The sequence below is a fragment of the Onychomys torridus genome, chromosome 11 (assembly GCF_903995425.1).
Source record: "Onychomys torridus chromosome 11, mOncTor1.1, whole genome shotgun sequence".
Classification (NCBI taxonomy): domain Eukaryota; kingdom Metazoa; phylum Chordata; class Mammalia; order Rodentia; family Cricetidae; genus Onychomys; species Onychomys torridus.
In genome coordinates, this window is record NC_050453.1 from 16,722,820 (window position 1) to 16,750,390 (window position 27,571).

The window sequence follows — 27,571 nt, forward strand, 5'->3', positions numbered from 1 at the left end:
ATCCTCTGCTACCGAGGCCCATGGGACTGCTTTTCAACTTCATCACCATGCCAACTTGAAAGGAAGAACTTTGTCTCAGTCCCTTTGGCTGCCTACTAGAATGACAGCCAAGCAAAGCTCTGCACTTGGAGGAGGAGATCCCACCCCTGTCCGTGTCCATCCTCCCATCCCGGGCCCACGTCTCTGCTAATAGACTTTGCTGGAGTAAAGAAAACAGAAGACAAAGACGAACACAGACTGAGCAAGAACACATTTCAACTCAGAACATGTGGAGGGCATAAATAGATCCAGAAACGCAAGCAGTACTACAGGACAACATTCTGAGGCTACAAATCCATGATAATGTCTCCGTAAATCAGCCTGGCAGTGTGGGAGGCTGGCAGTGTGGGAGGCTGGCAGTGTGGAGAACAGAGACAGGAAGATCCCTTCAGGGAAGGTCATTCTAAGTGTACTAAAACAAATGCGTAGTTCCGGGATCGGAACGCTCACTTCCACAACCGTGACACCAGAAATTGCTGTATGTGGAGAATATTAGGCTTGGACCTACCCACAGGGCCACACTCTGTCCAATACTGTGACATCACCTCAGGTTTTGCATAGGTCCACCCCAAAAATAGAATGTGTTTGTTCAGGGATGGATAAAATAACTTGTTGGAATTTTCAAAAAAAAAAAAAAAACACCCTTTTTTTGAGAGGATATATTGGATTTAACAGAGTTTCTTGGGTTAGAATTCTACTTTTATTCTTATGGAAATAATGCAGAATTTGTCATTTCAAAGCATGCTCTGTATGACATACCATGAAGATGGCTAAAGGATACAATGTATGCATTTCTTTTTTCAAATAGCTTTGTAATATTGTAAAGTGGTTACAGATATTGTTCAGAAGAGGAGAGTGGTACTCCATGTAATGTAAAAGAACGCTGTGTTTCTATCACTTAAAAAAAAAAAAAAAAAGTAGACCCATTCACCAATCTTGCCCTCAGCAATTCAGCTTGGCACAGAGAACAGCAAGCCAGCTGGCCTCTCCCACTGTGGTGCTGCCACACGTGTGTTAGCACTGAGGACACCTCTTTCCATGTGGAAAGCTGGGCCACGCTGCTAGGCAGTGGCAGGGTTGCTCCGGGGACAATGACAGTGGATGGCTTTGTCAGCATCAGCTCCTAGAACACAGGATTTTCAACCTGTTTCTAATGGGCCCCAGCTTTGGGTTTCAAAGATAAACCACCCTAAAAGGGAGGCAATGTTTTTGCATTATGTCCAAGGAAAGAACAACATTCAGGAAATCTGTTTTCAATTTTGGAAGGAACTCGTTTTTAGTAATTTCTTTTACAGACTAGAATTCTTGGTGGAATAAGGAACCCCCCCAAAAAAAACATTGACTTCGGGCTCAATTACAGATCAGCAAAGGCCATGATTGCACCGTGCAAACTGTGGACTCTCGCCAACCTCACCTTCTCAATCGGGAAGTCAAGGGCAGACAGCAGGTTCGAAATACCAATCTATTAGGAAGGCTTATGAATGAGCTCAAATTAATGAGGAGCATGAGAGTCTGAAGGCCGGAAAAAGTGCCTGTACCCCAGGGATATGAGATCCACACCCACGTGGCAGATGCTTTTCTTGCTTAAAGCCTGAATGGAAATCCTTGCAGCAAGCACACCCCCAAACATGTAGGTCCTTTTGAAGCACCTCCCTGCACAGCATGAGTGTCCTTCCTGGACACCAGACCCCACGCTTAAGGCTGATTCGTGACCGATGAATGGCACCTGGTTCCTGCCCGATGAACATTTCTGCTGCCCACCCCCGCCTCTTTCCTGGGGCTGTATGGTGGTCCTTACCCCAGTCTCTAGCTCAAGAGCCCTTCTCCTGCTCTGAGGTCATTGCTCAGGTCATTGGTGTGTCACTAGGGGACCCACCTCTGCATTTGCATCTTTTGTCCCCCATGTTCAGAACAGCAATTGGAGTTGAAACCACAAGTGCCAGCCAGTTTCTACTCTGCAGAGATGAAAGTGAGAAACAGCTTCCTGGGGTATCCAGGAGGGTTCAAGGAGAAGATCAAAGCCTTCAGCTCTCAGGTGGGTATTGAAAGCCAAGACAAAGCAAAGGCAGGCTCCCTGGGAGCAGCAACACCTCTCCTCCTACCCCCAGGTGAAATGAACTAAGGGTTTCCTCCAGGAGGAATGGTACCCCTTGTCTCAGATTTTTTTTTTTTTTTTCAGTTTTACTTGGCTGCAAATAATTCAACCTCACATTGAATTCTTTGAAGCTGGGCTAGAGTTGGGGTGAATGGACAGAATTTAAGTAAGTCATGTGTACCTAAATATTAACGTCAAAGAAACAAGTCCAGCCCTTCTACGGACAGGTGTGAAGTAGAAGCCAGGTCCTTGATATCTCTTTGTCTCTTTTTTTCTCCAAAGCAAACCTGGAGCCACCGAACACTGGCATTGTCCTCTGCTGTTAGGACTACTTCTTTGTATTTCCACCGGCAGCGCATAGGCAGAGCAGGGAACAGGTGCATCGTGGGATGCACGACTTCTCCACTAGTTATCAGTGAAGATAATGCAGTATGGCAGGATAAGATGTTTACAGCTTACTTTGGAGAGGGCCAGTATATGAGAACGAGCAAGAGATCCACACTATTTCACACCAAGAGTTCCCGGCACCACAGCCCATTGGACCCCCTGGGATGCCCTGCCACGTGGATGTGGCCTACCTGGCTTGGTAAAGTCACCCTAGTACCATTGCCAAACCATTGATGCTATAACATGAAGTTCTTTGGAATACATGCAAACAGATGTCCATGGGAGGCAGCTGAGGGCCACTCTCCATATGAGGGGCACTCTCCCAAAAGAACCTGCTGACCGAGGGTCTGCTCTGTATGGATGAGGCAGCAGAGTCTCACTCCAGCAAAGGCCCTGGGCTCTGTTGGTGGCCTGCTAAAGTAGTCACTGGGGCCTGATGACCTCAGGGATAAGGGAAAAGGCAGCAGGGACCAAAGCCAAGCTCAGAGATGACTAATCAAATGAATTTGCTCTCAAGCAGGGAAAAGAAATCTAGGCATGCTCACTTTTTAAAACTTTTCCACACCAAAGCCTTTCATGAGAAACAAAAGAAAACAAAACAAAACAGAAATATATTTCAAGCCAGCAATCAAAACAGATGTTCATAGTATTGGCATCCCTATGGGGGATCAGAAGCTTCCAGGAACATTGCTCTTAAGCAGACCCATGCATACATGTGTTATGAGGCCGAGGTGGGCCCTGAGCCCAGGACTCCTGCAGAATGGCACTGGGGGAGGAGCTGAGGAAGAGCTGTGGAGGCCCTGCTTCCCCAGGAGACATACTTGGTAAAGCTGTGGGATGCACAGAGTGGGGCATGGACTATTCCAGAACTTAGACCATCCAACCAGCAGCTTGGGATACCTTTCATAAGAATCAACTCTTAGGAATGTGCAAAGCAGAACCTGTGACCCATGAGGCTGGCTTTTGGTCCACAGGGCTGACCTCTAGAACAGTCAAGCTGGTAGTCTCATCTATGCCCTGTTCTGGGTAAAAGATCAAGTGTCATGGCGCTCACATGACTTCAGCTCCTGTGTGGTGAGTTCTGCTGGCCACATACTATGCTGTGCTGGGATACATGTGTCCAGAGAGAGAACTGATGCAGAAATCCAAAGTTCTTTCACTTTGAGGAGCATCTGGGATCGAGGAGTTAGTTAGTGGGGGAGGGAGGAGGGGCGAGGATGCTGAGTCCTCTTTCCAAAACCCTGAGCATGTATATGCACAGGCCGGCTGCATACACTCTGAGAGAGAGGAGACTTCTTGGTTTTCCTGGGATACTTGGTTGTTCCAGCAGCCTGTGGCCAGCCAATGCCTGACCATTCCATGCCTCAGCCCTATAACCCTAACATGGTCCAACAACCCTGAAGGGAGGGGAGTAATTTGAGGATAAAATCCTCAGTTTTAGAGAAGGGGCAAGATCTAGGTCTCCCCATTCATCTGGCTCTGTCCTGCATAACCAGGGCTCTGGAATTTAGGGATGTGATTCCTCTCTCTGCCTCAGGACACCAAGGCTGCAGGGACAAGCTCCAGAGGCTTTAGGACAGGTGAGAGCTGACCCCTTGCTAGTAGTGGACAGGACCTGGGGCGACAGAAATCTACGCAACCTCAACCCCAAGCTTCCTGTTTCTAAATGGATGTCAAGTTGGAACCTGCGTAGGCCCAAGAGCGCCCCAACACAGCCAACCTCCACCCTGCATCAATAACACCACAGAACATGGAGATAAAGAAACAGGACTCTGCTGAAGTTGTTCAAGCTTTCCATCCACAGGCTTTGGACCAGAAAGGAACATGAACTTGTTCTGAGGGCTGCAAACACATGAAACAAACAAGAACAGGGGCCCGGGTCACCCAGACCCCTCCCCCTTAAAGACATCCCTCCTTATCACTAAAGCTCATGTGCACCCATTCCATGCTCCACCCTGGAGCTGTTGGCTGACCTGCTGCTCATGGAAGGTGGCATCTCCTGTTCCTTGCCCTTCTAAACCTCCCTGGGAAACACACAGGCTCATGCCAATGCAGTTTCCATGTTTTGAGTGCCCTTCCCAGGATAACCATGAAAGACAGTTAACATTTATTCAGCTGCAATACTGATTAGGCAATACCACCACAAACACAACTTTGGAGGGACAGACAGCAAGTCTGAACCAAGAGAAAACAAGCGGCAAATACATTTCCAAAACTGGGTTGAGTTTCCGGTTTTGTTGATTTCTTCTTGACTAGCACCATCCGGACACAAGAAAGTACGAACACAAATGTTTAGATAATCATAAAGATTTGCAAGGCACTTAATCCATCATTCTGGGTCGTCTTGTTGGTGTTTGGCTTTCAATGGCAATCCCGCGTCACCCTCCCCTTTCTCACAACCGCAAGGTCCGAGTCTCTTTGCTAGCGGTCCTTATGTACAGAGTTCTTCAAGGTTCCTCAAAGTGCTTTCTCAGTCCCACGGGTTTTCCCATCATTTCTGCCTTCCACATGTTGGTGTCTTTACCCTTCTTCCCCACAGAAAACAAAGGAAACATTGCCTTTCCGCTCCTCGCTCACTCCAGACTTGCCACCAACCTTCATCCTCATCCTCGTGTCTTGAGTGTTGCCTGGGAGGGTGGTGTCCTGCTGAGGTCCTAGGGAGCGAGGGACTGATGCCTTGGAGCCCACCGGCCCTTATCGGCGCCTGGAGGTGACGTCAAAGCAGGTGATCATCATGAGATGGGCCTTGCAGAAGTTGACGCGGCTCTCCAGGCGCTCTGTCACGCCCTCCAGTGCTTCCAGGTACTCCAGGGAATCCAGCTGCAGGACTTGCTCCAAGTCAACTGAAAGACAAAACAGCTCTTGGGGATGGGAAAGCTACTTGATGGAAGGGCGCACTCCCTCACCTCCTCTGTGCTAAGGTCCCCTGAGTAGTACAACATGGATATCCCCTCCTGCCTGGCCTTCAGCATCCACTGGGGATAGGCACACACACCCCATTATGGTTTCTAGCTCCATAACATTTGGAGGCAGTTCTGAGGAGTGGGGAGGTGGTCTAGATGCTTCCCATGCTTGCCCCAGCTGCCCCCAACACAGATTCATGAGGTCCCCACTCTACTACTCTGTTAACCAAGGCAAGCAGCTCTTGGGGGCTGTGGCAGCAGGAGTCTGCCTTTCAGGAGTGATGTCACCTGAGTGACATGCATAGCCCACCTCCCTAGAAAGAGCAGGTTCCTGTTCCTGTGCTACGTGTTGCTGCCCCTCAGGCTGGGAATCCTGACTGCCTCTTTTTGTTGGTTGGTTTGTTTTTGTTTCTTAGACAGGGTCTCATGCAACAAAGGCTGGCCTCTAAGTCTCTGTGTAGCTGAAGCAGGATTAATCTTCTAGTCTCCCTGTCTTTTCCTTCTGAGAGCTGAGATGGTCAGCATGAACCATCACCTAACCCAGTCTCACTCACAGGTCCCTAGAGGGTAGATATGATGTTGAAACTATGTGTATTAATAATTAAAATCCTTTTGGGCTCAAAAGACAAGTTGAGACATATCACCATGATGTCTTGCATTGGGTTCAGGCCCATAGCACCAAAGGTCTTTGCACATTCCTTTCCTGAGGGGTAGAGGTCTGGGGTTCTTTGTCTCATTATGGCTTGGACGAGTGGTAGACAGCCTGGTCCCAGTTCTAGGGTTACTACAACGGGGCCACATAAGGAGTGCACTGTGGACAGCAACTAACAGGTGTGGGTGGCCTGGCAGGGACTTGACATTGGATTCCCAGCTGGGCAATGTCACCTCAGCTGGCATTATTTCCTAAACAACAGCACAAGTGGAGGAGGTGATAGGGCTCCTACCCCGCTTCTCCTGTCTGCCTTGAGGTACCGACAAGAATGAAAATACATATGAGGTGAATGTGCAAACCTGCTACAGAAACATGGGGGGGGGGGCTGTAATGGAATGGAGTGCTCTTTACAGGGCAGCCGTCCATCTAGTCAGAGAGGGTCCTTCTTCAAGGTTGTATTGCTAATAAGGACTGCGGCTAGAAACAGACCCAGGGCCCCTGCATCTCAGCCTGGTATAGTGAAGTCAGAACCCCAGCCTACCATAAGCACATCAGGCAATATCTCAGGCCCCACCGTAAAGAGGCAGCAGGAGGAAAAGCTAAGCCAGAGGAGGGCCCCAGCACATGGCCATTCTAGCACGGCCTGCTACCCATCAGGGAACATCAGCACACCACCTCCTTGATTTTTTTTTTCTCATTCCTGTTTTAAATTTATCTAAAAAAAATCTGCATCTTCCTCTTTCATGTAACCTTCTAGCCATAGTTTTTCTCAGCATCAAAAAAAAAAAAAAAATTACTGACTCTTGACATGTACCAAGGCAGGAAGAGAGCAATTGCCCCCTCCAACCATCTGAGGCCCATGTGTACGGATATGTAAGCTGATACACATCCCAGAAAAAAAAAATGAGTTTGGAAAATGAAGATCATTTTCAAGCCTACCTTGGGTATAAGTGGTTCTTGAAAAATAAAATTCTAAGAGATGGTGAAATGAGGGTGCTGCCTGAGGGGAGCCCCTGTGATCAGGAAGGACCCAGGGGCCCATGGGAGAAGCAAATGGGAGCAGAGGAGGAGAAAGAGGCATCGGGCTGTGTGTTCATGTCCCAGTCACATTTCAGCCCATGTCCTTATTCCTGTGTTCATCTCATCCCACCTGAGATGAAGACACGGGTGGGTTGTGCCTTTGTCCAAATCCCCAACCAAAGAATTAACCAGGGACCACGGAAGCAGGCCTTGAAGTTTCCACTGCCAGGAGTATCTAGTTGACTAAACTGTGGGATAACTGTTGCCACCAGACACTGAGCTCCTCCTCTGGGCTCTGCAGCATAAGAACTCATCCGGGCCTAGAACCACCCTGGGAGACAGGCACGGCCACTGTTCTTTTTCACACTAAGGAAACCAAGACCCAGAGAGTCAAACACCTCACCCAAAGTCACACAGTCAGTATGTAGCAAAAAACAAAAACAAAAACACAGTATCTAAACCAGGTCTATGGGATCTTAAGCAAAGCCACAGATGCAACTCAAAATAGTAGGATCCTCTGCCCTCTGAGCTACCAAGAAAGAGTATGATGGTGGGTTATTACAGTCAGTGGGCACAGTCAGGAGCTGGTAGATCCTGGCCCTTCTGTACACTGGTGTCATTTTCACTGTTTTTAAACCAGCTCCTTGGGACACAAATCTAAGCTGCTAGGCTCTACCTGTGAAGTTCCTCACTGGGGGGGAGAGTATTCATAATGCTGCTGATATATTTTAGCCATCGACATAGTCTTCCAGGATTGGTCCCGTATCAGTGCAATAGCCAGGGCAAAGTTAAGCCTTATTTTACAGTAAATGGAAGGGCTAGGTACACAGAAATTAGAGACGATGCAGTCTCTCTCTCAAAAGGAACAGTTGCATTGTGAAGAGTTATCAGGTGGCTAATATCACTTGGGCTTTGGCTTAATAACTCCAGGGCTGGTCCTTGGACTCTCACGGCCCCTGGGAGCAGTTTGAGGGTGTCACAGTCTAGTCTGTCAAGAGATCTACAATTCTGGTCCATTTTAGGCTCGATAAACCCTGTAAGTCTGTGGCTTAGGAGTCTTCCTGTGGGTGTTCTTCTCCCAAGTGTAGGGGAGATAACAAATTTCACTTTGGGATGCTTTGAACTGAGACCCTCAAAGAGAAGGCATCTCTTGAGGAATTCTCACTAGCCTGCTGTTGCCCTAGGCTGACGGGATTGCTGCTCTGCAGGACATTTCCATCCCCTGGGCCCCATGCCTCAGATGCAGATGGTCCATGTGGCTGCCGTCCTGGTGAGGCTCCTTAGACTGTGTTCCTGGGGGCCACAGTGGCAGCAAGGATGGACAAGCATCAGTGGGCCTTACATTCACGCAGCCACTTGTTGGGGTCCAGCATGAGGTACTGTTTGGTCGCTTCCAGCTCTTTCATCAGCCACTCATACTTGGCTCGGACCTCAGCGATTCTCTGCTGCCGATGCTCCAGGATTTTCAGCTTGGCGTTGAAACACATGACCTCCTGCACGCAGAGGAAGAGGTGGGCAGTGGAGAGGGAGAACAGCAGAGGGCCTTCTGCTCTGGCTCAGCCCCGCAGTCCCCTCCAGAAGGAAGGACTGTGAGAGGCTGATAACAAGAGCCCAGCTTCCCAGAAGTACGGCAGAGATCCCTGTGACCTCGACAGACAAGCCGCCCAACTCCCGGGAGAATACTGAAGACTCTTCTAACCTAGAAGGCACACGGCCTCTCAAAGTGTTGGTCTGCACTAGAATGTCAAACCTCAAAAGAAGAAACCAGAAAATTCCCTCAGCCCATCAGCCCCCACCTCCCTGGCTCTTAAGGTGTTTCAGAAAAGGAGCACACAGCACCTATCAAAATCTGTGGCTGGGACCACAATCCCCCGTCACCACCCATTGCCCACACTGAGCCTGGGGAGGTCCTCCTGAGGTTCTATTCTTTAGTGTAGGACCTGTGGGGAACTGTGACCCTTGAGGAGGAAGTGGCCTCACCTTGCTGGTGCCTCCTCTTCGTCGCTGCAGGCGCTCCACATCATCAATTTCATAGACTTTAATCTCAAAAGGTTCCCCAAGCCCCCTCTGGGTGCTCCTCAGGGGGCCGTCCACCCAGCGGACCCCTGTGCTGCTGGTAGTTTTTCTCACAGGTGAGGGAGTATCGAGGGACAATGCCGGAATGAGCCTCCGCCTCTGAGAACCTAAGACAAGAAGAAGCCACAGGAGATGCCGGTGAACTTGAACATAGAGAGAGCACAGGGTCTTGATGAACATCCCTCATCAGCTGCAGTCATAATGGATGACATCTGCCATCAGCTTTGGAGCCGTGTTTGAAACCCTCCAGCCTCCCACTACCCCTTTGGCCTCTTAACTCATCATTTGCTTCATCCAAAGAAGAGCAAGATCCTTGCTTGACCTTTAGAGCAACCAGCCACCAAGCACTCCCAGCATTGAAGAGTATGCAGGCAAGGAGAGGAGCCAGGCTGGCACAACCCCAGAAGGGCCGGGTGTTCTGATGAAGTTAGCAGTATCTCTGCTAGGGGAACCATGTCCTAGTGTTTGGGACTGTTCCTGGAAGACCACTGCAAATGATGAATGTCCCAACCAATCCAAGAAGCCTTCTACTCTGTGAGGAAGAACACAGGCTGTACCCTCTATCAATCATCTTCCTCTGTGGAGCAGGGAGGGGCTGGGGATGGAACCTCTGGCCTTGCACACAGCAGGAGAGTGCTCTGCCATCACTGATGGATTTTTCCCCTATAGACAAGCCTAATCTTGGCAGATGCTGGCAAAGCAGCTCATTTGATTCCCGCATGAGATGAGACAGTTACCAAGATGGCAGGTAGTCTTCCTGATACCTTAGTATTTTCTTCCTGTGGGAAGCGCTGGTACGGGTGCTCATGCACATGTGGACAGGTGTGTGGTAGCCAGGGGTCATTCTTGGTTTTTTGAGACAGGGCATCTCATTGGCACGGAACTTGCCGAGTAGACTAGGCCAGCCAGCCAACAAGCCCCAGTGATCCACTTATCTCTGGGACCACAGCACTGAGATTACAAACATCTGACCTTTATTTTCTCTCCTCTTCCTTCCTTCCTTCCTTCCTTCCTTCCTTCCTTCCTTCCTTCCTTCCTTCCTTCCCTCCCTCCCTCCCTCCCTCCTTCCTTCCTTCCTTCCTTCCTTCCTTCCTTCCATCCTCTCTCTCTCCCTCCAATCCTCCCTTCCTTCTTTCTTTCCTTTATTCATTTTTCTCCTTAATGTAGGCTCTGGGGATTGAACACAAGTCCTCATACTTATGTGGCAAGCACTTAATTATGTAAGCTACCTCCCTAGACCCAGAATTTTACTTCATACATATATATGAAGGCCATGTATTAATAGTCATTAATTGGTTGCTGGCTTGTGGCACTTTCAGGGGGGTGACAGGACCATTTTCAGGAAGTGACAGAACCATTTTGAGGAGGTTGGTCCTAGTGGCAGGAAGTTAGGTCACTGGGGGAAGTGCCCTTGGTGTGTCTCAAAATACAAACTCTAAATGGCCAATAAATATAGGAAAATGCTTAGTCTCATCAGTCACCAAGGAAACACATACAAAATTACATGGAGTATGATTTTTTATCCTAATCAGAATCACTCCGGAGGGTGGTGAGGTAGCTTGAGGGTAAAGGTACCGTCTGTACAAGCTTGGAACATGAGTTCAATTCCCCAAGAGAACAGACTCCACAAAGTTATCCTCTGCCCTCCACATGTGAACTGTGACATATACATGTACACATCTATGCACAAATGCACACTAGGAATAGTAAATGATTTAAATTTCATTAGGTTAAATTTATTAGATTGTTATTAGGAAAAAAAGCAATGTGGTGAGGATGTAAATTAAAAGGGACTCTCACACATTGTTTGTGGGAATGTAAATTAAGATAGCCATTGTGGGGAACAGTAAGGAATAGCCTGAAAAATAGATCTACTCTATTGTCTAGCCATCCCACTTCTAGGTATGTCTTCATAGAGAGTGACATACGCCCATGAAAGAGACACCTGTGCCCATGTTTTTGGAACACTATTTGTAACAGCTAAGACTTGGAGTTGAACCCAGGTCTTCTATAAGAACATCACATGCTTTTAACTGCTGAGCCATCTCTGCAGCCCAAGAAACCATTCCTGTCTGCAACGGTGAAAGAGCCAAGACTACCAAAGAAGGTGCAAATTACAGTCTTAGACCTCAGAGAGAAGGGGCCAAGATTCTTCAACACAGATGAAGGAGGCCAAGGTCCAGGGCTGCCTCTTCACCAACTGTCTGTCCCTGTGCTAAGGAGCTGGGGGTGTGGATGTTCCCCCTTCACTCCCTCTCAGGACACATAGAGGGACACTTGGTACAGTGAACATAGTGAACACTTTCTAAGAAACACCCTCTGTACACTAGAGCCTCTTTATCTTGCACAGCCCTTACTCATCTTTACCTAGTGTGATCGGGCACACATGTACTTATATTACACTCTCAATGAGGATTCCTTTCTATTCTCCTCTCCAGACTCCCCCCTCTCTGTCTCTCTCTGTCTCTGTCTCTCTCTCTGTCTCTCTCTCTCTCTCTCTGTCTCTCTCTCTCTCTCTCTCTCTCTCTCTCTCTCTCTCACACACACACACACACACACACACACACACACACACACACACACACACCCTTCTCTATCCCTGTCCCCATTCTTCAATAAAGTGCAGGCTGTGTGTGATCTAGGAGACCAAGAAACATCAACCTTAGGGGCAAAGCAAATGTCTGTCTCTTAGGGTCCAACACCTTTATATGGGAATAGATGAGATAATGGTCTTTGAAAACCCAATCAAGCCAGTTGACTCCCAGCGATCTGTCCTGTTACTCCGTTCCTCAGCTCCAGCCTCTGTAAATCAGGAGCCCTGAAGTTGAGCAGGGTTGAACACCAGAAAGGCAGGAGGAGGCACAGCTCTGACTGGCCCATAGAGTGAAGCAGGGGTGTCCAAGAGGACATAAGGTGAAGATGGGGCCCATAGGCAGTTCTTGCAGGTGGTAGATACCCCTAAAGTCACCCCTCTTCATTTTACCCACTTTGATAAAGCTGTTGCATTCATTATTTTTCCTGACAGAAGCGATTTAAGAAGGGGGGCTTTCTTTTGGTTTCTGGTCCAGGATACATGCTTGGGTCCATCACGGTGCGGGAGACGCAGTGGTGAAGTGGCTTCTGTCTATGGTGGCAGGAATGTGAGGCAGCTGATTCATCTCAATGACCAAGAGGCAGGGGGTGCCCTGATGGAAATTAGGCCATCTCCTAATCACCCACTTCCTCCTAAAGAATCTCCCAAAACACCTTTACCAGCTGGGAACCAAGTCTTTAAATGCACAAGCCAATGGGGGAACATTTCACATCTACATGATAACTTGCACAGTCAGACCTTTTCCTCACCTGCCTCTTTATGGGGGAAGTCAGTGGTAGAATGTGGAGGAGGGTGCCCATTAGCATCTGAGCAGAGCTAGGTGCCCTCAGACAGCCTTGAACATTGTCAGCAGAGGAATAGAGGCAGAGCTGAGCAAAGTCATGTAGTGGGAGGGTGTATTAGTTAGCTACTTCTGTGTAACAAATGATCCCAATCCCAGCAGATGAAATTTCCATCATTTAACTCACACATTCCTGTGAAACCAGTTCCTGGAACATCAGTGGCAGAGGCCATGCCCTCCATCATTCACAAGGGCACCACAAGTGAGACTTTGATGTTCCATGCCATCATGGGAGAAGCCTGGGCACAGGGTCTCTGCTGGACCACACATACATAAGATTTCTGGGATTTTCCTTATGGTTTACCATATCCACCTCAGACGATGGTATTTCCAGCTTTTGCTGAACTTGATTTCTTCCCTAATGACTTCCTTCCAGGTTGCTGGTGGGATCTGGGGTAGTATCAACAACAGATAGCCATGAGAAGTAGAAAACCCCAGCTAAGTAGAAGTCCGAAAGTGTCCCACTGCACGCTGCCTCTTCACCAGCTAGCACATGGTCAAGTATAGGGATTGTGGGCATTCTGATGGTTGAATCCTCAACCCGTCCCTGGAGAGTACACCTTTGTTCCTTTCCAAACTCCTGTCCAAGCAACTCACCAGCATGCATGGCTCCCCTTGTGCATTTTCTGTCTGTGTCTTTCTCCTGGTTGTGTTTTTGTCAACTTGATAAGACCAAGAGTCACCTGGCACAAGGAAGTCTCAATTGAGGGACTTCCAAGATCAGATTGGACTATAGCCATGCCTTTTTTTTGGGGGGGGGGCATTGTCTTGATTGTTGATTGATGTCGCTCAGCCCACTGTAGGAGGTACCATTCCCTGGGCAGGTGGTCTTGGGCTGTATAAGAAAGTTGGATGATCATGAGCCAGTAAGCAGCTTTCCTCCATGGCTCCTGACTCCAGGTTCCTGCTTGGACTTCCTGCCTGACTTTCCTCAAAGATGTACTGTGACAAAGAAGTAAGCTGAGGCTGAATTAAACTCCTTTCCTCCTCAACTTGCTTTTGATCATGGTGTTTATCACAGCAACAGAATGTAAACAAGGTTGGGGTTCAGACCCTAGAACTGCAGTGTACCGACACGGGAAAGAGCCACATCCATGAAGGAATGGTAGCACAAGTCAGTGTTACAGTCCTGCCCATCATGGAGAGCCAAGACCTCCTGGATGATTGAGGATCATGACTGTTACAAGGTTTTGACCAAAGACCAAAGTTGTCAATCCTCTAGATCAGTGGTTCTCAAACTGTGGGTCACAATCCCTTGGGGGTTCAAATGACACTTTCACAGGGATCACTTAAGACCATCTGAAAACACAGATATTTACATTATGATTCATAACAGTAGCAAAATTATAGTTATGAAATAGCAATGAAATAATATATGGTTTTATATATATTTTTGGTTGGGGGGTCACCACAACGTGAGGAACAACATTCAAGGGTTGCAGTATTAGGAAGGTTGAGAACCACTGATCTGGATGGAGAGGCAGAGGTTTTCCAGGGCCTACCCAGTTCCCTCCTGGCACAGGCTGGCCCACTTCACATGCTCTGTGACTCCCACTCTGAACTCAAGGCCCTGACATCACCTGCTCTGTCACCTCCAGGGACCTCCATCACCTCCAGGCCCTACTCTAAGGGGCTTCCAGTGTCTTAGGAAGCTCATCTTTCTTTCTTCTCCTGATCATTCAAAAAGGTTCCCTCACCCTGGCCTTTCTCTTCTGTGAAGAGGTTCCTCACCTGGCCCTTCTCTTCTGTGAAGAGGTTCTCTCACCCTGGCCCTTCTCTTCTGTGAAGAGGTTCCCCACCTGGCCCTTCTCTTCTGTGAAGAGGTTCCTCACCTGGCCCTTCTCTTCTGTGAAGAGGTTCCTCACCTGGCCCTTCTCTTCTGTGAAGAGGTTCCTCACCTGGCCCTTCTCTTCTGTGAAGAGGTTCCCCACCCTGGCCCTTCTCTTCTGTGAAGAGGTTCCTCACCTGGCCCTTCTCTTCTGTGAAGAGGTTCCTCACCTGGCCTTTCTCTTCTATGAAGAGGTTCCTCACCTGGCCCTTCTCTTCTGTGAAAAGGTTCCTCACCTGGCCCTTCTCTTCTGTGAAGAGGTTCTCTCACCCTGGCCCTTCTCTTCTGTGAAGAGGTTCCTCACCTGGCCCTTCTCTTCTGTGAAGAGGTTCCTCACCTGGCCCTTCTCTTCTGTGAAGAGGTTCTCTCACCCTGGCCCTTCTCTTCTGTGAAGAGGTTCCTCACCCTGGCCCTTCTCTTCTGTGAAGAGGTTCTCCCACCCTGGCCCTTCTCTTCTGTATCTGGGTTGAGTCTTTTAGAAACACTCTGGCAAACTTCAGCTCCCATCCTCCATTCCCATCATGCCTCCAGTCACTGTGTTTCTTAATCTCATTAAAATAAAATCAGGTCACACACTGGGGAACCAAGTGAGTAGCAGAGCCAACCTGGGGTGCTCCCAGTTCATCAAGGGTCCTTAGTCACAGACACATGTGCAGTGCTGAGAAATGGACCCGATATTCCCAGGGCTCAATTCATGATAGGCAGCAAATGGTAACCCACAGGACTGGCCTATCAAATGTCAATGTTTACACATAACAAAAAACCAATCAACCAACCAAACAAACAAACAACAAAAAAATCTCACAGACTAGACTAGCCTCGATGTTTAAAACACTTATCACCAATAGAACAATATGTATTAAAGACCTAGATAAGAAACATGAGCCACATTTTAGAGCTATACTGCCCACCACAACTAACGACCAATCAAGAAATCAATCAGTTGTACCCAGTGGCATCCTGCACTTTCTCAGTGTTGGATACCAAGCAGGTCTTGCAGAGAAGCTCATGGCTAGGTTGGCCTAGGGCAGGGGTGTAAGCTTAAAACCAATATGCTTCCCCTGGATGACTTCTCTCCAGGCAGCCTCTCCTACCCCGAGTTTTCTGGATGCTGGTGGTGACAGGCCAGGCCTCCTGCAGTGGGACGAACTTCCTTCTGACAAGGTCCCTGTCAATTGTCAGACTTCTTCAAGCTAACAGAAGTTAAGCAAGAAAGAGAAGGCAGGAGGGTGTTGTGGATGTTGTCAGGTGATGAAATAAAGGGGACCCAAGAGAGTGAAGTGTGATCCAGAGGGATGTGGTGGGGTTAGAATCGGGGATTGGCTGGTGCAGTGACGAATACATCCTGTTAGCAATTTAAATGCCTAACTGGCTGGTCAGACACTGATCCCCACTGGGTCAGGTTATCTTCACTCTAACTCAGAGCTTGAGGCTACACAGTTTTGTGTTGTCTACCACAGAAGGCTGGCTAGGAACTGTGAAAAAATCAATGGAAATCCACTCACCCAAGTTCCTCTTGAGAGTTTATAATGACTCTATTGCTGACTACGCTACACTGTGTGCTTTTAGTATAGTTCCATGGAGCTACATAGAATGTATCTGTGTGTTCTTATTGCATTTCCCACATGTCAAGGGGTAATGTCACCTGGGTTTACATTTTCTAGGCTCTCACTATGCTCATTAAGAATGTCCCCCTTGAATGGACCCCACTATGTTGCAGCAAGTGGGTGATGCACTTGCTGCTCCAAACCTGGGCTCTCAGGGTAGATTTTTCTCAGCCCCCAAAGCCCTCCACGCTGTCTGTGTAAGAATCAGAATCCTGCAAGACGGGCCTTCCCCCACAGCCACCTTCAGGTGCTTTGATGGGCAGGATCTTGCCAATGGCTAAAAGCTTCCTTCCCATGCTGGTCTGCAGTATGGGCCCAGCACACGGCAGTATGTCTCTGTTTGCTGCTCTCTTTTATGATATTTCTCCTCTCCCCGAGTATTTCACACTTCTCATAGTTGTCTTAAACTCCATGAGGCTGCCCATCCACCCCTATCACCAGCTCTGTCTGGGAGAATAGACCCTGCCTGATAAGTGGCCATCAACTGCCATAGTTTAGATCACAGGTGTCCCAGAGGCAGCCAGGTGTCCCACGGGTGTTTGGAGTGACACTATTAAGAAGGGGTAGAACATTTGGGAGGTGGGATGTAGTAGGAGGTCTTGGGTGGCTGGGGACATGACTGTGAATGGAATTATGGGAACCCAGCTTTTCTCTCTTTTTCACTCCCAAGCACCAGTGCTCCACCATCTACTCCCTGCTGGGTGTGCTGCCTCACCACTGGCCCCAAGCCCAGAAGGTCAGCTGATCATGACTGAAGCCAGGAGATAAAATAAGCCCCTCTCCTTTTTACGATGATCATCCCAGGCATCAGTTTATATATATATATATATAACTGTCTAACACAATAACTAAAAATGAAGGTCATTAACCTAGGGTTTTCCCCTGGAAAGGTATCATACTATTATTTTTTTAGTTTTATAATAATATTGTGAACACCAGAAAGACCACAGCCAATATTTATCAAACCCACTATTTTCCTTGTACATAAGAAAATGGAGGCCCAGAAAGGCTAATTAAAAGTCGCATAGCCAATGACCCCAAGTTTAATCTTTTCAACACACCATGCTGTAAACCCAGTCTCACGTGCTGTTCACCAGCATGGATCTCCAGGAAGGGGCCTGAATGGTGGTGACATTCTACTAGTAGTGATGAATTCTACTGCTACGTATACATCACACAGGAATCAGAGAGCTTAGGGTTATTTCCCAGCACTGCAAGTATAATTCTTTTTCAGGAAGAAAGCAACTAAATCATCACAATTCTCCAAAGCAAAAGCGATCACAGATAAAAGATAATTGCCTCCTTTGGAATTCTAAAGCCCAGACACGTCCTGTGACCGAGGACTGGCCATCTAGTCAGGAATCTCCTGTGAGGAGTCTTCTGGCTTCTCTTAAAGAAGTTGTTTGTGATTTATGTTCATCACATCTGACGGCCAGCATTTCTCTTAATAATAATCATAAATAAGCCAGACAAGGTCACCTAACCTGAAATGAGCATATCTTCCCTGCAGTATCCATCACCGAGCCCCCCATCTACGGTGGCTGAGCACGGAGGTATAATGCTTGGGACACTCCGTATTAAATCCCATTGCCAGCACCTTCCCTGGCATTTTCATGGCACACCATTTTCCTTCAATAGCCTTCCAAGAGGAGTCCCTCAGAGGGCACCAGTTATGATGGGAGCTGGCCCTGAGCAAGGACACGAGTGCGGAGCCCACTGCCTCTCTCTGAGCTGTTCTGTACACCTTACTTCCTTTCCTAGTTCGTTCATTTGCTGCCCTGCTTCACTCTGGTATCAGCCAAACCATAAATATAAATAAATGAATATATCAAGAAGCCTTGACTAGGAAGTTGAAGACAGTGGAAGAATAAAGTAGCAGGGTAGCAACACACTAAATTAGGAAACAGAAACACACTCTACCAGGGAAACACAGGTGAGCCTTGAAGCAAACCTTACACTGTTCTCCAGGCTCTGAAGACCAACACTGAGTGAGCGGTAATAACAGTGTCTGTCAATCAAGTACTAGGAAGGCTAGCATATTTACTTTCCATGAAGACTGGTGTACATAAATATTTTGTTATTTCTGGTAACTAATACCAGTGCATTTCGGGGCCCCTGCCCCCAGGGACAGGCCACAGCTGCTGCCTTATTGCACCAAGCACTTGTCACCTCATCTTACATGGGGGTCTTCTGCAAAGCCTGAGACGGAGATGAAATCAGAGTTCAGTCTGAGCACAGCAGACTCCGAAACACAGAGCTAGAAATGCAGATACCACAGGGGCAGCAGCCATGACAGTGCCTGAGCCTGCCCAGAATGAGGTATCCCCACTGATGCCTTGTGCTGTGATCTACGATGGGCTGGACGGACGGACGGACGGGCCTCTCTACGTCATGGCATATGGTGATGGGAACCCACAAGCCCACATTGTCTGTTGAGAGTGAATTCTTTGATCCCAGAAAGACAAATGGTTTATGATGGGCATTGATCTCAGCCCTTGTGTGGACTGGTCCCTTGCAGAGCTCGGGGTTCGGGCTGGCCGGAAACAGGTAAACCAATCTCATGGCTGGGAGTGAAAGCCCATGGACCATTTCTGTCACCCCATCTCTCAATTCTGGCTGGGCAAAGGATCTAGAAAGCTCTCGACTGCAGAGCCTGGCAGGGCATACAGGACAGCGAACAGGCAGGACAGACATAAGGACGTTATTCCCTGCTGTCCTCATTTAACAGAGGTTCAGAAGTGTACATAGCAAATGATTTTGTTTCATTAAGAAAAATAATCAGAAGTTCCTGCACGAAGGAACTGATAGGGACAATTTCTTTAGCATCTAGTGAAGAATGGATGGTTTCAGATAGTTTCTCGTGATAACTAAATTATTCTTGGTACCTTGCCTTGGTCTCTGTCCATCCCTCCTGACTGTCCTTTGAACTCATGGACTCCATGGTACCTGGGCCACCAGCTCTGACCTTGGTCTTCTCTTCGCCGAGGATAACTTACTATCACATGTCCACCTCTAACTCCAAGGAACACATCAGTAGCTCAGATGTGAGGTACCTTCTGACGGCAGATTTCTGGAGATGGCAAAGAGTCCCCTACAAGCGGGCGGGCAGCACAGAGCATGGGCATATATTGCCTAACACTTAGGGAGAGGCACTGTAGGAGACCTGTGGCTATTTAGTGTCTACAACAGTCACCAGTGTGTTTGGGGTGGGAATGGAGAAAAGCCCTCTGCCATCCCACTTCCACAGTGCCCCATGTCCATGAGGGGGATTTCTATCAGCCCCACATACAGGCTTCTGTAGCTACTAGTCAGAAGGGCAGGGGATCTGATTGATCCTTCAGAACGCTCTGGACAGCAGTATTCTCAGCCTTTGACTAGAAATACACACATGTGAAGGCAGAGGTGAGAGCAGGCAGAGCAAGCAAGGATGAATGCCCATGGCTAGCATCCCCATGCACCCAGGCCTTCAGGAGAGTCTCTGGGGATTATGTCCTTAGTCAAGGCTTCAGGCGACAGGGCACTGAGGAAAGGGAACACAGGACTCCAGTTCCAGTGCTTGGACCGCCCCTCATGGCGGCATAATAAGGGAGATGAGGTCCCGGAAGCCTGATGCCTCTGTCCTCCCAGCCCATGCCCGGTACCTACCTGAATTGGAGCGCTTCTTTGGGGTCTTGAGGCTCCTGCACCTCCCTCCAACGGAGCTGCTGTTCTCGCTCATGGAGTCCTGGGCCGAGGATGCGCTGCCGGTGGCCTCGCTGTCCCTTATCATGCTCTCATAACCGCTGCTGCCACCGCTGTGGTAGAACAAGGCCGTCTTCCCCATGGCAGGTGGCAGCTCCCCGCTCAGGACACTGCTGTTGTCACTACCGTGCCCGCTGCTGCAGCGGTGAGGCTTCCGGGGAGGGGTGATCTTGCTGTAGGGTGAGGGCAGCAGGTGGGCGGCTGCAGGCTTGTCCTCCGTGGGAGCTCCACTGCGCTCCTCTGCCTCTGCCCGCAGCTGTGCGCCCCTCGGGCCGGCACTGCCCTGCAGCAGCTCCGAAATGCGCCCGTTGACAGCTCGCAGGGGCAGTTTGGAAGCCAGCCCAGAGCCCCGGCTTCTGCTGAGGGACTGGGTGGACCAGGACATGTGCTTCCCGCTGGGTGGCAGGTTGGAGCTCTGGCCCACAGACTGTGGCAGGGACTTGGTGGAGAAGCTGAGGGTTTTGGTGGTCGAGGTGGACAGGCTGCGGGATTTGGGACTGGCCAGCAGGAGCTTGCTTACCGCGGAGATCTTAGACTGGCTGGCCTTGGGAGAGGTCCCTGCAGACTGGGTGATGCCACAGCTGGGTGGTGAGGCCCCTGTGCTGCGACCCAGGCTCCTGCCGGTGCGAGGCATGGTGCTGTCTTTGCCGGCATGCATGCGGGAGCTCACGGACGACAGGCTTTCCGCCCTTTCCAGGGACAAGCATTCATAGTGGCTGACTGTTGTCCTGCCAAGGGAGTTGGTTCTGCTGGCCAGCTGCTCCAGCTTGGCGCTGAAGAGCTTACTGCTGCTACTGGCATCCTTAGTTTTGCTGTTGGACTCATCAGGGAAGCAAGCCAAGAAGGTAGCTGGCTGGTTCAGGGGGCTGCTGGTGCTGCTGCTGCTGCCGCTGTGTTGAGGACTGGCCCTGTTCTTCTGGTCCAAGCTAGATTTGCGGACAGGAGGTAGAGGTGGTGTCCCTTTGGGCCGTGCCAGGACGCAATGCTTGGGTGAAGCTACCTTCTTCTCCAGGGTTGTCTTCGAGGACTGCATGCCCAGTGCCCCGCTGAAGCCATTGCTGTCCGCCAGACAATGGTAGAAGCTATCCAGCACCTCATGCCTGTCGGCTTTCTGAAATGCCCTTGGGAGGCTGCTTGACTTCAGATTTTTGGTGGAATGTATGGGACTCTGGGTCACCAAGCCGGGCAGGGCCATCTCACAGCCATCCACAACTCTCCTAATGCTGTCAGTCACCTGAAAGGCAGGTGCCTCTCCACTGCTGCTGCTCAGCCTGTCACCTGAGCTGGGCCTGCCATTCTGCTCCTGGTCTGACTTACCTTCAGCCATCAGGGAGCTTGGGACGGTCTCGCACCTCACCCCTTCCTCACTAGGGTAAGCGTCCTTTTTCACCTCTTCTTCTCGTTTTAACCAGGGGTCCTCAAATTTCATCTCTCTCCTTGCATTGGCCTCCTTGCTCCCCTGGGACTGGGCTGTTTTGGGGGCTGCCTTTGGGGTGGCAGCGGAGGACTCAGGCTCTTGCACATTTCGGGGGCTCATGGCAATGCAGGGGTAAACCGTGATGTTGGTCTTCATGGGGATGTAACCTTCGCAGCTGCTCAGGTTGGCTGCGTTGGAGATGGTGACCATGGCCTTGCCCAGGGTGGAGATTTTGCAGCCTTTGATGGGAGTGGCTTTGTTGACTGATTCTTCCCCAACCTCCGACAAGATGAGCAGATTGTCAGGGCCCACCTCGGGCTTCTCTTGGCATACCACGGCGGTGTTCTGGATGGCGTTGACAAACTCCGAGGCCGGGGGTTCTGCCATGGCTTCCCCATGTCCGAAGCATGTCTGCGCGATGAAGCTGTGGCATGACTGCTCGCCGTCACTGCCCGCACTCATCTCACTCAGCCAGGAACTGATGGAAGAGCGCCGGCTGCTTGCTTCCCGAGCCTTCTCATCCAGGCCCAGCTTGGGGAGTGGCAGGAACTGTGTGATGCTCACCTCAGAGACGGGTGCCATGCTGGAGTAACATTCCAGGTCTTCGCTGATGCTGCTAATGATGCTGACGGGCCGGGAGCCCGAGGCCAGGGCCTGCACGGAGCAGTCACTATTGAAGCTGATGATGCTGGTAGGGCGGCCGCTGTCAAGCACCCCGCTGATGGTCAGCTCCTCCACCAATGTAAACACCAGCTCATCCTCCCCATTCAGTTCCAGTGGCTGCTGCACAGTCACCATTGTGGTGCTTAGCACCTCCTTCTTGGAGTCTGCGGGAGGACCTTCCTGGTGCTCATCTTCAGCCAGGGTTCCGGGAAACCCTTCACTCCCAGCAGACATGGATTTCTTCAAAACCTGGGGACTCATTCCAACTGGGGGAGTACGCACATCGGGCTGAAGCAAGGACTCACTGGAGACCATGCCAGAGTCTTTGCTCAGGGAAGGAGGTGGAGCAGAGGAAGGCAGGACACCCTTCTGGGTGTAGACTTTGCACCTCTGAGAGGGAGAGCTGGGAGGTTTGTACTCTGAGGTCTTGGACAGGCTGGCAATGCCTAGCCGTGGGGAGCCCATGGGTCTGGGCTTGCCCTCCACAAAGCCACATGAGTTCAGACTCTCCCGGCTGCTCTGGAGACTGGGGCTCTGTGTGAGCTGGGAGGTACTGTGCTGGCTGCTGCTGCCTGGGATGCTCCGAGGTGAGGCGGGGCTGGGGCTACCACTGCGTGTCACGGTAGGCACAGGAGACCGATTCGGCTGCACCTTGGAGGCTGGAAGCTCGGTGCTTTCCCTGTCGGAGGTCAACTGGCTATTGTCTGACCCATTGTCTTCCTTGTCAGACTCAGAGAGTGTATCTGGCCCTGCTTGACTTAAGGAGACACATCTACCTGCCTGCTCCGGCCCCAACTGGATGGGCAGCTCTTCAAAGGGAAACTTGTTGGGCTCTTCGCTGCCATCAATGCAGTCCAGTCTCTCTTGCAGCTCAGCAAACGTATTGCACTTCAGACAGTCCCTTTCCGACTTGTTGGCTGCCGCCTCTGCTGCCTCTGCAGGGCGGCTGTCACCTCTGGTCTTCTGTAAGGCTGGTACGATGGGCACAAAGTCTGGGGGGCCCTCATTGTCAGTAAGCTCCTTGTCAGACAAGGCTGTGCCGTTGGGCCCGATGTAGATGACGGTGTCGCAGGACTGCTCACTGCTGGAGGAGTAATCAGGATCGCTGGACAGTGGGGCAAGAGGGAATTCAGGATCCACGGAAGCCCGGGCATGAAAGGGTCTCAGCTGGGTGGGCCTGCGCATTCTGCCCTCCTCACAGGAGCTTTCTCCCCCAGAGGAGCTTGATGTGTACTGCAATGTGGGCGAGAGAATGGTTAATGGGGAGTTCTTTTGAGGCTGCCCTCCCTCCTAAGGAGCCCGTGTCATATGGCAGGTGCAAGCTGCTGACGGGCCTCAGGCTCTTGAAAGTCAGCCTGTCGAGGGGCTAGGATTTACTGGGCTGTGCCGGGATACTTCCCAGTCCCATTCCATGGGTCTGGGTGCACAGATAGCCCCCATTTGTACACTGGTGAATTTTAGTCTGCTTGGGAAAGGTGGTGACCTGTCCAGGCCCCACCTGACTTCCTCAAAGCTATTCCCCTGCCTCAGAACACTGACCATGAAGTCTTGCCTTTTAGATATATAAAAGGAGTATACAAAGGAGAGGGAAGGAGAAAGCCCCAAGCATCACTAGTTGGCCCATACTTTTTTTTTTTTTTCAAACATTCATGCCATTTTCCTGCTGTGTTGGCTTAGCTTCTGCCCAAGGAAGTGAACCTACCACCGATATCTATCAACGCAGCACAATGCAGCCTCCAGAAGATTAACATGAGAACCCACAGCCTGACAGCTTTGGGGCATGCAGTGGTCATAGAGCCACATGAGTGAGGCGTTAACCATCCTCTCTGGAGCCAGCTCACTGGATGCGGTCCTCACCTATGTAGGACCATGGAGACGACTGATCCTTCCCACCCCTCAGACATTTTTCATCTTGCAGTGGCAAGGTACTAAAGTAGTCCCTGTCAGGGGTCAGGATGGATGACTCAGGCCAGCATCAACCATGAAAAAGAGACTCAAGTTTCTCCTGTGTTAGTCAGGAGGCTTTTCTGAGACGGAGCCTGCAGCAGCCACCTTTGCACAGTTCTTGGTGCTCGGAGAAGGGTGATACTGATTGGCTTTTGGGATTCAGTTTGCATCCCCAATGTAGTCTCCCTCCCACGGAAGAGTCCCTTACCTTAGTCTTCTTCTTCTTCATCCTCAGGACTCTCGATGCGATCTGGATGGTGGACAGGGTCTCTGAGTAGCTACCAGCTGCAGCCGAGATGTGTGCAATCATGGTGGTGCGACAATTCACATTCCCCAGAGACTCCCTCAGAAGCATGGTGAGCTTGCTCTCCCTGCCAAACAAAGTGGATTAAGGCTGCATTAGTGGGCCATGCCTCATGCTGGCTGTCAGGGCAGGACTTCAGGTTCGTGTGTGGCTATTTGGTTGTGGGTGGTGGTTTTCTTGCCTTTTTTTTTTTTTTTTTTTTTTAATGGCATACTAATTAGCATTGCTTTGCAGCATGGGGCTATTTGTAGTTGGCAGCTGAGCAAGTGCTTCTAACTCCAAGGATGGGATTCATGCAAACACCTCCCTTGGCACTTCCGTCCTGGCCACAATGGGCTGTTCTCGTGTGTCTGTTTGTGTGCATATGACATTGCACATAATGAGGCCTGGGAATAGAAACAAGGAGAGGGCATCAGGAGAAAATGGCTTTGTGACCAGTGATCTGGCGTGCTATCTGCACATAGTCCTTCTCAGCAAGCTTCTGCACATAGGCAATCCTTATAATAGAAAAAGCACGACCCACGAACTTGCACAGAAGTCCTGTGTGTTTACAACACGTACAAAATCACTTTATAGCATAGAGGCATGTGACTGTCATTGTCTCCCATCTCTGCTATTTGTACCCAGTATCACTGAAGGAAAAGACAACGGTATTCCCAATAATTAGAAAAAAACACAGACACAGCCCAAATAGTCACTTAGCAACAGAAAGCAGAACTTTCTAGAAAGGCTTCCTCTGGGAACTTAGTTGCCATGTGAAACCACTATCTTGGTTAGTGATAACAAGGCTCGGGCTTTTCAGATGCTTTCTAGGCTCAAGAATTGACCTGAAGGAATGGCGTGTGTTTTTCCATCCCTGGACTTACTCCAGCAAGATCCTGCCCTACTTTTGAAAGGGTTCTGCTTCCCGAATCCTCTCCATGCAGACACTCCCTGGGTGAAATGCCGTTTCGTCCCTGGAGCACTCCATCTGGAAGGCTGGGGCACTCTCTGGGTTTCCTATGGCTGTGTTTCATGCTCAGATGGGAGGAGTCCTCCTCGAGTCCATGTCCCTGCAGAATCCCCTGGAGAGGTCTGTCCTGCTCAGCAGACTTTGTGTGTGAAGCTGACCACTGTCATCAGAGAACTTTTTTTTTTTTCCATATGACTTATGTCTGGCTTCAGGGAGGAGAGATGGTGGTGTACTAGTTTCTTCTCATACCCAGGACCAATTAAGTTGTTTATTTGGAAATGATGAGCTGCTGTGTCCCAGCTCCAGAGCAATTTATAAATATAAGATGGCAAAATAATCAGGGATGGAAGTCGTGAAAGGAGGGTGAGATTGGGGGCATCTGATCACATTTAACTCCCTTCAAAGTATGCCATTCAGGGATGTCTCGGGAGGGAGGTTGAGGCCCAACCCTGAGAGACACTTAGCAAAGATGGTGTACCTGAGTGAGCCACAGAAAGGGAAAGATGGATGCCATCTAGACTGGGCTGTAACCATGTGCAGTCAACTCTTATAATTCATGGCAGTTACACACTGTAAAGTACCATGAGCAGTGAATTATGGGACATGAGCCATGGCTGGCAAAGGGAAATACACAGTTTGGATTCCTGTGAACTTCTTTGGGGAAGACAATCTGGTCAACTGTCAATAGGTTACCTTGTTTTAAGTAAAGTTTCTAATTGAAAGGTACCTTATTTAATATCTGGGATTCTTTATAAATAATAGTGTTTATGCAACATTTCCTTATGATCAAATACTATCAGGAGTTTTCAATGATCCCCTGGACCTGAGAGGTATGACAGTAGATGTCGCTGGCCTTCAGTCTCACAGTGGCACCGCCCACTGTCCTCCTCTCTAACTGTTCAGCAGCTGACGAGTCTACAAATTCAGCCTCTTCATCTTTTCATAGCTTCATCATGAACTGTAGATGTGACCTTCACCATTTCAGGAGTGGCTTCCTTTACAGTCGGCAAATCCCTCCTTCTCTCTGGCTGTATCATACTACCTTTGCATTGAACTTGCAGTCAACAGCACATTAACTCAGACCCAGGTGAAGCTTTCTCCATGAGGCACAGTGCATCATCCCCTTTGTGCTTCTTTCTGTTAGGAAGCACTTTGGTGCCGTGCTGGGGAGTCATTTGAAACAGTGAACTCATGGACAGAAAGCTGAAACATTCTGAAGCACAGAAGGCAGCATTCACCCTGTCACACCTCAGAGGAGAGCATGTGTGTTAGGGGCTCAAAATTTCCCCTACCTTGTGCAACTGTGTAGCAGGAATCTTAGGAGGTCTTATTAATGAAATCAAACCCAGGGCCTGGTATTGGGGTGAATGCTGGAAGATCAGAGACACAGAACAAGCCACAGACACCTCCCCCCCCCAGTTCCTTAGCTGATCCTGTTTCCTCAGACTGGAAACCTCCGTGTCCTCATCCAGAATGAATCTCAGTTGAACTACTGCTAGAAGCCTAAAAGCTTAATCAGCCAAATGCTGCTAGTTTCTGGTCTTCACGCCTTATATATCTTTCCTTTCTGCCATGACTCCCTGGGATTAAAGGCTCGCTTTCTGGGATTAAAGGTGTGAGTCACCATGCCTGGATATTTCCAGTGTGGCCTTGGCCTTGAACTCACAGAGATCCAGACAGATCTCTGCCTCTGGAATGCTAGGATTAAAGGTGTGAGTGCCACTGCCTAACCTCTATGCTTAATATTGTAGCTGTTCTGTCTCTGACCCCAGATGTGTTTATTAGGGTGCACAATATTTTGGGGAACACAATACCACCACATTAAGTCCCGATGAAAACACCAGGAGGATTGACTTGGAGATTGCAAAGAAAATTTATCAAGTAGGCAGTGTGCCACTACAGGATTTACAAATGCTCCCTGTCCCCCCACCCCAGATGACTAAACTGAAGTTCTTTGTGGGAAGTCTTGCTCATCATTGCACATGGCCAAAGGCACACACTTCCCGCTCTCCATATGACTCCGTGTAAGCCTTCAGGAAAAGATCCCAAGTCAAAAAACACAATACAACATTCCACCAGTGTGCTGTCCTGCACTCCACACCATCCCCATGTGGGATACAGTTGTAGACAAATATTTGTGGCTTTTTAAAAAAGAGTCCATATGGCTGGAAGAAGCCATGACATGTGTGTTGCTTGGCAACTGACATCTTTGCAATCTTTTGGAAAGAAAGTCAGCAGAATTGCTAGCCAGACTAACACAGGCCTCTAATCATGGGGGAGGGAAGCAGAAAGCTGGGAAGCCATGGCTTGTTCAGCCTCCTGGTGATGCTTTGACTCGGAACAAAGACAACTGAGAAGGTAGGTGGGAACAGGGTAGCTATCAAGGCTGCCAGAGATAGGCTGAACTGAGCATTCTGGAGGGCTCTGGGAAGGAAGGTTCTGAGGAGTTTTGAGGATGACAGTCACCACTGGATGAAGACTGAAGTGTCAGGAAGAGAAGCAGAAG

General features: G+C 49.6%; 1 protein-coding gene across 2 annotated transcripts in view; it reads right to left on the reverse strand.

Moving 5' to 3' along the window:
- Nucleotides 1-937: 937 nt before the first annotated feature.
- Nucleotides 938-27,571, reverse strand: part of Kif26b (kinesin family member 26B) — a 426,094-nt gene continuing 399,460 nt past the window's right edge. For both annotated transcript variants that reach the window (XM_036202104.1, XM_036202105.1), the window contains 5 exons: nucleotides 24,018-24,180; nucleotides 19,687-23,095; nucleotides 9,077-9,279; nucleotides 8,439-8,589; nucleotides 938-5,364 (listed from right to left, as the gene is read on the reverse strand). In XM_036202104.1, coding sequence (XP_036057997.1) covers nucleotides 5,216-5,364; nucleotides 8,439-8,589; nucleotides 9,077-9,279; nucleotides 19,687-23,095; nucleotides 24,018-24,180 — 4,075 coding nt within the window. In that variant the 3' untranslated portion in view covers nucleotides 938-5,215. The remainder of the gene's footprint in view (nucleotides 5,365-8,438; nucleotides 8,590-9,076; nucleotides 9,280-19,686; nucleotides 23,096-24,017; nucleotides 24,181-27,571) is intronic.